This window comes from Excalfactoria chinensis, chromosome 17, assembly GCF_039878825.1.
Source record: "Excalfactoria chinensis isolate bCotChi1 chromosome 17, bCotChi1.hap2, whole genome shotgun sequence".
Lineage (NCBI taxonomy): Eukaryota > Metazoa > Chordata > Aves > Galliformes > Phasianidae > Excalfactoria > Excalfactoria chinensis.
Window position 1 is genome coordinate 5,509,060 of NC_092841.1, and position 11,522 is coordinate 5,520,581.

Here is an 11,522-nt window from a genome sequence, read left to right on the forward strand (position 1 = left end):
ATCTCCAGGGTGACACCAGTGTCTAAGAGGGACTGGCTCCTTGGCACACGATGGAAATGATATTGAAGCACAAACATTTACCTGATGTCACAGCCCTCTTGCTGCCAGTATTAAACCTGAAATGAGATTACAGCGTTACTTAGTAATATCAGAAAAGATTTACCACAAGTAAAACAAGTGATGTTAGAGGGTTGTGCCTTGTAGCAGATTAGGTTATGCTAGATAATGAAAATCTACTGAAGGTTTCTTTTTATCAGCATTCATGATAAGAGTCTATTTTTCATGGCCACGAACCCTCAAGATTTTGCAGGGATTTATGTTGGGGAATAATATAAAGGTACTGCAGCTACCGCTTTAATATGAGGTCAATCAGTAGGAAATGAGGAGGGTAGCTATGAAGTCTCAGAAGAGAGCAGTGTCTTAAAACTACTCAGTTACTTAAATCATGTGTTGAGCCATTGAATCCCTCTGGAAGCGATGACTGAATGATTCAGACTTTAACGTTTTGGAATTTTCTATTAAAAAAAGAAAAAAAAAAAAGAAAACAACGAAATACGTAACAGAAAATGTAAACTTACACCAAAGCACAGAGAGAAAATGTGTCAGTTGTTCTCTGATGTAGAGACTTCAAACTGGTGAGAGTTAAGCTTCTAAACAAGATGCAGACGTTACTATGAAGTTATAATTTTGTTGTCTATTTGACTAATGAAGTTTAATTGTATCTTCAGGAAAATAATGCAGAAACTGTTACTTTGCAGCCCATTGGCCCGTGCACCAGCTGACAGCCCTGCCGTGTGCTGCATTTGAAGACGGGCCTATTTTAGCTAGTAAAATCACACAGATTTCAAAACACGGACCTAGAAAAATAAAGGTCAAATTTGATATAAATCTATCTTTTCCAATAATAGAAGTGGCTTTACAAACTATATCGCGTGACATTCTTGATTGTGAAAGCACAGTTTCTCATATTCCAGTTGTCAAGACTATTTGTAACACACTGAGATTTTTTCCTTACTGTGATTAGCGAAGGTGGTTTTGTTTGGATCCATGATGGACCTCACATGTACTTCAAGCAGCAACATCTTCCAGCAGGGCTGGGTGATTTATGGTACAAAGGAAACTTTCCGTAGGAGTGAAACATTCCTCCTTACGGATGTTATGTGCTTAGATGAAGAAACCCCAAGGCCTGGAGATGCTCTGTGTGACTGAAATGAGATTACAGCGACAGGGAAGGAGGGGAGGTCTGGCCCTGCCACAGCCAAGCACAGCTCTGAGTCATCAGCTGATGACGGCAAAGAACTTGGATTTCACAAAGTGAAGAAACATCCTGCCTTCAAGTATTGATTCTGTCGTGTTTCTTTGCAAAGTGTTAGTCACAGTGTGCCAGAATTTGAGGCTGGTTTAGAAATAACGAATATCTGCTTCTTTTGGCTTTCAGTAATTGGACTGAAGAAGAGATGATCGGGGATATTATCCTTTTTCTTCTTATGCGTGCAGAACAAATGATTTCTCTTTTATATTTTATACATATCCTCATTTTTGGTGTCTCAGAAATAAATGGATAACATTCACACTAGCACCAAATCCAGAATAAAAGAGATCTACCTTTAAGTCTCCGTTTCCTCGGGCAAAGCAGAGCATCTTTAATCAATCTTCATGGAATTTATGTGTGAAAATTTTATTCTCCTTCTTTCTTCCCACCATTGTGCTTTTCCCTGCAGACATGCCTGCCATCCGTAATGATGCTCAATACCTCATTTTTGACATCGCAATCAATGAAGTGAAATAAGCTGTTACTTAATGGGCCCGACATAAAATCCATTTAAGTTAAAGGAAAGGCTCTTATTGTTTCCTATCAGCTTTAGGTCAAGCCTAAAGAGAGCAGAGGGAGCGGAATTTACCCTGCCATTTGTCATTGGAGAGGAAATGGTTTCCATATCCCATCTGGACTACTTGGAGATTTTAAACGTGTTCAGCAAAAGCAAACAAATTGATTTCTTGCCAGTGGATAAATGCTTGAAACTTCAGTAGGATATTCTCTCATTTTCACATTTTTAAGATAAGTTTGCCTGAACTACATGACTTTTTTTTTTTTTTTCCCCTCAATATTTTAGAAGAATCAAACAGGAGTGAAAGCCAAAATGAACAGAAGCCAGCTCTCCTGACCAGGTGTCCAACTGACCCACATGACCATGAAACAGCAGCGTAGGAGCCAGCAGCCTCTGCCCTGTCATCCAACTGCTGGAAGGCTGAAAGCAAGAAGCCCCAGGAGGTGGGAGGGTGTTGGGTGCCTGATGGTCAGTGGGCAAGCAGCCACCCAGAAATGCACAGCACGCCTTGAGCTGTTTTTCAAGACTACACGTTCCTATTCCCATATTCCAAGGTCTGAAGCTCAGATAGCAACACGATCAAGGAGAAGATAATTTAGCTTAACAAAATCAAGAAAAAACAAGCAACGTTCCTGCTGAAGAACCCAAATGGGGTAACTGCACACACAGAGCACGGCTTTCAGAAACTCTTCCTTCTAACCAAACTGAGGAGAGACAAATTTTGCCAGGGCTCACCTTGTTCTGTATCACTGGACGTACAACATCTTTATCTACAGCTTGTGGATGTAAAATTGCAAGGCCGCATTTTTGGGAACGGAATGCAAAGCCTTGGAGGAAGGCCACGCTGCAAAATGCGTTTTCTCCATACTTCCCCAGCATCCAGGCTGCAGCACTGGCAGGTCATGGCCTGGGAATTCCCAATCTGCACTCAGACCATTCCTCCCAGCTGAGGTCACCCCACTCTCCATCTTTCTGTTTGCATTTAGCAGGATCAATTTGATAAACAGCAGGACCAGATACAGCCCTGGCATATGCCTGCAGGGTGTCCCAGCTAACACAGTGGCAGCACAAAATCTCTCCACCAACAGCAGAAAAGTAGCACGCTAAAGTTGCAAAATCAAATGCCTTGATATCAGGAAGTACCAGAATCAAAGTCACTCTAACCTGCTCCTTCTGTATGTGTCTAGTATGGAACAGTACGTGCTGCCATCATCAAACTGCAGTTTTCCTGCAGGGAAAATGACACACTGGGTAGACTATGTTCTCATTAGGAGCAGCTATTCAATATTTCATTTGCTCTTTACTTTTCATTTCATGGCCTGAGGTTTCATCCAGACTGAGAGGTCTCACAAAAAGCCTTCTTGACAATCCCATATCATCCTGGGAGAACAGAGCAGTCCTAACCCAACTTGGGCACAGGATGCGTTGTTGCTCGAATACTCATGGCATGCAGCTGTACTCGTGGCTGGGGATCTAAAGGTGACCTTTAGGCTCTCGCCTCTACCCAGTGCTACGCAAAGCTAGCTGAGCTGCATGTTACACAACCAAGCCAAAAGAGCTAGAGGTCTGTAACAGCAAGAGAATTGGATCAAGGCTTGTGTAACAAGAATGAGACCTTAAAAGGAGATGTTGTTTTAGGTATCCCTATGCTGCTAAGGAGCAGAGAACAAATATTTGTAGGACAGCCTTCACAAATCCCATTCGCATAACCCTTCCCCCAGCAATAACAGGCTGTCGAACAGCTCTCTGTTAAGTTTTGCTGCAGGTGATGAGCATTCCTGACTCAGAGAGCAGCCACACACTGAACCCAGCCGTGGCACGGCAGTACCAAGCTGGCAGATGATGACCCACAGCTGCGACTCAACACACCTTCATCCCAGCTGCTCAGCTGAGCAGCTTTTTGGCCCCAAAACAGTTTTTTTTGTAAGTCAAAAAGTAAAAAAAACTAAACCAAACTGCTTAGAGCATCTGCATCTGTCAGCATGTACTACTTGCAGCTTGACCTTGACAGAGGGGGGATGAAAAGGAACACCTGGGGGTACCAACTCTGCCCATCGGCCCTTCAGGGTCTGCATCGCAATCCAACCCCCAGCATGAGGTACCAAGGCCCAGCACTAAGCCATATCTCTCATGCCACATCCACACTCCTCGAACACCTCCAGGGATGGGGAATCCACCGCCTCCCCAGCAGCACAGCTACCTGCTGCCCAGAGCTCTGTGGAGCCGGGCTTCCTGCTCATAGTGCATCGGGCTGCCTAAAAAGAGCATGCCATGGCATGGGCCACAGTGTGTCTGCACCAACTGGGCACTTTCACATGCAGAAACAAGGTCCCAGCTTGGAGGGGACAACGGGATGGCAGCCATCCCTCACTGGATGCTCAGACAGATGAGGGCAGAGGCCGCCCTTTCCTGCCCACAGGGGCACAGTGCAGAGCCACGGCTGCACATCCCCGCAGGATGGCTGCCAGCTTGGCCCAGCCCTCACCTCACACAGCCCCACGGCTGCAGCTCCGAGGCCAGTCCTGAGCCACAGCTTTGTCCTCTGCCAGAAGGGTTTGTTGTGACGGCAGGGGAATTAATTAATGGGCCTCACCTCCCTGGCTGTGAAGTCCCTGGGGAGATGAGACATGCATCATTTTTACTGCGCCACAGCCAGGTGAGCGTAACGCAATATTTCCACTCGGGGATGGCCATGCTCTGCTACCTGACTACAAAACACAGCTGCTTTCCTCACTTAGCGGTGGCAAAGCTGGCATCCATTAACCATCCTGCTTTGAAAATCATACCCCTCAGAGCCTGCCAGCTGCAGCAGGCTGGCACCAGGCATGGCCAAGGCAACTGCCATCACTTTCCTTGTGCTGGGACCTCAGGAAGCACCAAAGGAACAAGCTCTGTTTATAATTTTTCACTTCACCATCTATTTTTACTAATAAAATCTGCAAATAAACACACGGAGCCAGCCCGTTTTGTATCCCTATTTGCTGCTGATAGAATAAATTGCCTTTCCTACAGATTTTCAATTATGTATCAGCTTCTATTATATGCTGCCCAACATCAGCAAAAGAAGAAAACATTTGCCATTACAACCCTTTGCAAACATGGTTCCCTTCCAATCTTTCTGCCTTGCTCCTAAATAAATGTGTACACAAGATAGTGTGCGTGTTACTACAAAAGACCATTATTTACACAACGTCCAAAGCTGTACAAACTCCAGTGTATACTTCAGGCTGTATTTCCTAAGTCACAGAGCCCACACGGCCACACTCACACCACCTCCAGAACCTGAACTGCACAGGGAGAACCCCAGCTCTGCTCCTCCTCTGAGCCCCAGAGCCCCAAGCTGCTGTCCCTCTGCACCATCTCAACATCCAAGTCACTGCATCACTTGTACAGAAGGAGCCTAGTTTGAAAACCTGAGGCTGTTCCTTGCTTTGCAGCCAGGCAGCAGAATCTTCTTGGCCATATGAGCACACTGTCAGCTCCTGGATGTATGTGTATGTGCACTGATAGGTGGCCCACTGATAGGTTTATCATCTAGATTTAACTGCAGAAGTGATAGAGAGAGGAGCAAAGGTCAGGGTGATTTGGAACAGCTGGAGATCTGGTCTGTATGCCGCAATATGCCTCACACACAGCACACGTGGCAGTGCATCATTCAGCAGGGGCTGGGCCAAGAGGCAGCTTGGCTGCAGAAGGCACATCAGGAGAGCACAAGCCCATTCAGGTAAGAGTCTTGTACCTGAAACGTGTCCTGACACACTCTCCAGAGGAGGTGAGGTATTTTTGAGGCTGACATTTTTTTTTCTTCCAACTCCCCAGTTCTCTGAGCTCATTAAAATGAAAGCACTAATTTCCAGGAGGGGCCAACACGGAAAGGTCAAGGAAGGACTTCATGTCAGTTCTCAAATTCCAGTGAGAAGAACAGTGGAGTTTCATTAGGCTGCTGTCAAACTACAAATTACTGCAATGTTGAAAGAAAGTAGGGCTGCTATTACCTTACACGCAAAGGGCAGTGGCAGAGACCTGATGACTTGCAGCTTGTGTACAAGCCTGCCTCCTGCCATGCATAGGTTGCTGTGCAAGCCCTCAGCAGCAGGAGCTCAGCTCTGCAGGGCACAGCCCAGGCCCTGTGTCACACATCCCGTTTGAACCAAAGCTGACAGCCATGCAGCCTTGTGCTGAGGGCACAGAACCACCCAGAGAACGAAGCGCTTGCCAAGAACTGAAGTCTTCCAAACAAACAAAGCAGCTGTTTGTGTTATTGCACCAAGCCCTAAGTAACGCAAGAGCGCTTTGGGAAGGCATTGCTATCTCTGCTAAAGGGGACATCGGCCTCTCGGGGGGGGAGAGGAGCAGCAGCCTGGAGCTGCTGCTTACCCCTTCATATTCTGTGTTTCCTGGACAGACGTCAGAAGAAGAGAGATTAGACAAATCCCAATTGGAACAAATCCTTGATTCTGTTCATTCCACTAGCTTATAAAAAAACACTGCCTGGTCCAACATTGCACCTAATGAGTAGGAAAAACAATTGCTTGAGACTCTGAAGCAGAACACAAAGTGAGTGCTGCCTCAGGGTGCTCCTAACCTTCACTGCCTTCCCTGCTCAGCAAAGCTGTCCTCAAACCTCAGCATAGAACATGAACACCAGCAGGAGGGGATATAAACCAAGGCTCAAACACGGGGCTCTGGATTCCAGAATGTGCTTTTTTGGAGCACAGTGCTCAGGATGGCAATTGCTTCACACAGCTGTCAGGACATCTGGGGAGAAGAAAGAAGGCAATCCCAAGGAGGGGGGAAGGATGGAAATCAAGCTGGGAGGACTCTGGAGTTAGATTCAAGACACCATGTAACTGAATTAAAATAGAAAGACCTGCAATCTTGATGTGACAACCTGTAATTATCTGCTCAAAGTAACACAACTCTTTTATTTGGAGATATGTATTACAACTGTTCCAAATTTTTAAATCCACGGTAAAAAAATTACAGCATTTTCTGACTTCCCCTCAATTGCAAGGCTGCTGAAGGCCACCCTTAGTGCTGAACACCCCATTTTATTGCTTCTGTTTTAAGGAATTGACTTGTTATGACATTGCCAGAGCACGGGGACAGCTGGAAGAACCTGTGCTGCTCCTGCAGCCCCAAGCATAGAGCTCAGTTCACCCTGGGTGCTGCCAGACTTAAGCCCGATTAATTTGAACTCAGTTTATCTGAACCCCCACTGCCCTCTGTTGGGTTATTCTGCACACCCAAGCTGGATGCAACCAGGCTGGTGGGGCTTTATCTGCTAAGACAGCAAAGCTGCAGCCTGCAGGTGTAGAGCCAATCTGTCAGGGTAGTGCCAAAACAGAGGATGAGACAATGCTCCCAGCACTGAGCAGGACACCCACTGGGCAGCACCGAGCAGAGCTGGGCCTGGTCTACCATGGCTAAGAGCAAGATTTTGCAAAGCGGATGGACACGGAGGTGTGCTGAGGGCACAGCCCAGCTTTCATCATTTTCCTGCATCCCTTCCATCCAACAAGCACGTCTGGCCTTCTGCACTGAAAATCAGCAGCCATCTGGCCTCCCTGGTTCCTGCCTCCTCAGAGGCAGCTGTTCCACTTCAGCAGTACAGGAAGCTGAGGCCCTATGCCACGCTGCTCTGCTCCTGAGGGACGCACACCCAGGCAGGAATGCATCGGTCCCTTTGATGCTGCCACTTGTTTTTGCCCTCATGCTCCAAACTCTGCTGTCCACCATCCCAGATGTGATGCACCTGGCTGGGGGATGCTCCCTCCCAACGTGCACCAACATTTAGGATCAGGTAGGCAGTGAAATAGAACCATGTCTTCACCTTCAGCAGAGGGAGCGGGCAAGGCATTTTCATTTGGCAAAACAGGGAGAGCTGAGCCCAGCCATAATAATACCTTGCAGCCTCCTAACAACATTTAACTGCTACCCACAGAAGCAGCTGGACCCCTATAATGCTGAGAACACAAAGTCCCAAGAAAAAGGAACTGCAGGGATGGGTCATGTTGCAAAGCTGGGGAGACAAAGTTAGCGAGAGAGAAAGGAAAAGGATCCCTTTGTCGCTCCAGCACGATAGGGATAACAGCAGATGTGCACGTGTCCTCTCAGGCCACCGACCTTGCCCAGACAGCCACACAAACAGGCTCAGCAGTGCTGAGCTGTGTCCTCAGTGCTGGCTGGAAGCTCCCACCCCGAGCAGCTCCCTGACCCCACTGCACAGAGCTGGTGGAGCTGCTGTTGTGCCAAGCAGTGCGCTGCCAACACGGTTCGTAAAGACACGGCCCAAGGACGTGGTGTTAACACTTCCCAATTATTTTCTGTGTGCCAGAATGAGTTAAGGTAGCGCTCTCTGCCCCGGCTTTGAATTTCCTGGCTTTCCCCCGTCTGCGTCACAACAGAACTCTTCCCAGCCAGCCTCTTCCTCAGCTGTTCGGAGTCAGTGCTGGGAGCGCAGCCAGCTCTGCTTCCCAAAACAAACACCCGGCCTCCTGATGCCAGACATTTGCCTTCTATTCAATACCCCAAGGACCAAACACTTGGCTTTACAAGAGCTGCCCCGATTTTCTATTCTGCAGAGGTATATAAATAAAAATGCAGCTTTTACAGAGTCCTGTCTGCACTGGAGAAGACTTGATGGCATGACCCTACAAGCTGCCTCCCTCCATCAGCTGTAAACAGAGCCTCAATTAATGAATGATGTTTTCTGCCAGGTTATTTCAGCAAGCAAAATAAGGTTTATTGCCAAATTACTTCTTTTCTGATGTAATCACATCTGCCCTGAAGTGGGTGCTAAGCCTGTATTCCTTGCTCAGACCAAACTCAGCATTAGTGCAGTGTATCTTTGGGGTAAGGAAGAGCCATCCTGTGATCCTTCAGTACTGAAGGAGCATGAAATGTGGGTACTTCAGGAGCATGGCTGTGTCTGTGTGCTCCAGAACAGACACAGATACTTAATCAGACTAATTCATAATTAACAGTATCTCCATAGCACTGCCCATGGAAGGATCTGAAGTTCCTTCATAAATGTTAATTAACTCAACCTGACACCCTGGCTGTGTAACAATAACTGCTGCCATTCACAGATGGAGAAACTGGGGCAGGGTTTGTGCCCATGGAGTACCCACAGCGTGGGGAGCAGTGACCCACAGAAGTGGGGAGTGGGTTCTGGTGCTGCCAGATGTGGATCTGCCCCCTGGGGCTCTCCTGCAGGCTGGGGGCTGCCTCTTGGGAAGCTTAATGCCAAATAGCATTGCTGTGAGAGAAGGGAGCTAACAAGCAGCGTCTCCAAGGAGACCAGCATGCGAGACAAAAAGAGGAGCTGGAATGGGAATCTGGGGATGGCAGCAGCTCTGATTTTCCCATTTCTGTATTCATGGTATGCTTCTCCTTGGTAACACTGGGTGGTTTTCCATGATGAGTGGCAGTCCTTTCAGCTTCCTAACCCTGCGTTGCAAAGCAGTGACTGCCATAGCCATACCCACCCTGGGAGCCCAACACCTTCATCCTGAGCAGCTCCTGGCACACACGTCCTTCAGTGTGCAGCCTCACAGCAGCCCTCACCCCCACCTGTATCTGCTTCCCCACCCACACCCTGTGCAGCAGGACAGAGGGATTTTGCCAACTGCACATACAAGCTATCAGGAGGGATACGTCATTTGTTGCTTTGAGCTCAACATTGCAGGGCAGAGTCCGCCAGCTCTGTCACAAGTGATAAGTCCCGTTAGCAGCAATAATGCTCCTGAAGCAGCTCCCCTGCTCACAGATCCCCTTCTCCCCACCTGATGCTTCATCAAGAAAACACAACCATGCCAAGTTCAGCAGTTTTGCCACTGACATCCAGGGAGCCAAGAACTTTGGGTTGGTGTGCAGCAGGCGTTTGCTGTCAGAGGAAATCATGCACCTGGAAGATTCCTGCTATCTGAAGTATTTATTAATAGAGCCTTGAGAGTCTCTCTGTCTGCAGAATGACATAAGCACACAGCGTCAGATACTGCATTATTTCCATGACCTTTGACAGAGAACTGTAGACCTTCCTGCCCTCATTGTGGCATTTCATACAGCATCTCACACCAACAAAGAAAACAGCCGTGAGCACCCGATCACAGAATCACAGGGATCCCTTATCACTGAGAAGACTCAATTCCTGCCAAGTTTTGCCCAAAGCAGCTGGAACTTCCAGTTAATTGCACATTTTTGGTGCTGAACAAACAGAACAAGGCGTTCAGCATCACTGTTTCAGCATGGTATGTGGCAGAGCATCACGCCACCAACCCCCAGTTTGTCACCTGCACGGCTGGGGTGCAGCACAGGTCCCAAACTGTGCTGGCTGCACAAAGCTCTGCTCGATAGCACAATAACTGAAGCCATCCGTCTGACCCCACAGCAAATAAATCAGCATCTTAGCTTACCTTGTGACTTGTTATCCTTTAGCAAACAGAGAGTAAACAGAGGTGCTGAAGCAGGCGGGTCAGCGGAGCACGAGGCCCTCACACCAGAGTAGTCCTTTTCCCCTGCAGGTCGGGAGAGGTCTCGTAGGCAGAGACGAGCCCCTTTGCCCAGCGGGTGCCTGGGGTGCCCTGCTGCATCACCACCAGCCGGATGGGGGGCTGGCTGCTGGCCGGGACCTCGGGAGCATACTCCTTGCTGGGATCCTTCCCCCTGCAGTCATAGAGCACACAGGAGATCAGGAAAACCAGGAGCAAAATCACGTAGCTAGCTACCAGAATGATGAGATTCAAGGTAACAGGGTCAATCTCCAAATAAAACTCCATTTGATCCCATACTATGGAGTGCAAACCCGGACAGTGAAGTTTCATATGCACGAGTGAGTGACCGCTAACTGATCAGAATAGATGTATTGGCTTTGCGGTAAAAATACATTAATCCTCAGGTCTCCTGTAGCAATGGATTTCCCCGAACTGGATGATTAAAGCAGCTCAGTTTAATAACTTAAGCTCCTTCGTTTAATGCCGCGTTGCCTGCAGTGGCAGAAGCTAAATTTGAATGCTATATTGACGGCAAAACATCTCTATTATTCAGGGACTCTCTTTCCACAGGTGGGCACCAAACTGGGTCTCCTCAAAGGGCGTTTTGTAGAACAGCCCTAAAGGTGGGTTTGGGCTCCAGATGTGCTCACTGCAGCTATGGGCTGGATAAAACCACTCTATTCACTACTAAACGAGTCCAGAGATAAATGAGGAGGAAAGCCACTTGCAAGGTAACTATCCTCAAAGTCTAATTGGCCTGATTCTGATTCCAGCACCTTTTTGCCCTGCCCTGTCTTATGGAAGCCCAGTCCCTCCTCCACAGCACAGTGTGCAGCAGCAAGGAAGGGTGTGGGGAAGGGCAGCAGGCAATGCTGCTGAGCACCCAGACCCCACGTCAGCACACTCACCTCACCACACAGAACCCGAAGGTTTTGAACAGCATTACAGCACAGGAGGGCTTTAGGGAAGGATTAGGCTGTCACCGTCTTAGCGCTGCTGGAGCTGTGGAAAAGGGCTTTACATGTCAGAGGGAATCGGATCCGGGGCGTCTAAGCTGTGAGTAAGAAATATGTCATGGGGCCACACAGCTGCCTCAGCCCCGGACACACGGCGCCCAACTCAAGGCCAACAGCAGCCCCACAGACCTGTTGGCATCCAGAAGAAATAAGCACAGCCCGGGCACTGCGGGAGACATCGA

The 11,522-nt window shown here is 48.2% G+C and overlaps 1 protein-coding gene across 1 annotated transcript; it reads right to left on the minus strand.

The window, feature by feature from the left end:
• Positions 1-10,324: 10,324 nt before the first annotated feature.
• Positions 10,325-10,654, minus strand: SMIM36 (small integral membrane protein 36). Its single transcript, XM_072351923.1, has one exon. It carries the CDS (start codon positions 10,652-10,654, stop codon positions 10,325-10,327), a length of 330 nt encoding a protein of 109 aa, XP_072208024.1.
• Between the last annotated feature and the right edge of the window lie 868 nt (positions 10,655-11,522).

What these genes read in the sequence shown, in the direction of transcription:
- SMIM36 (XM_072351923.1), bottom strand. Translation starts at nt 10,654, where the DNA reads ATGAAACTTCACTGTCCGGGTTTGCACTCCATAGTATGGGATCAAATG.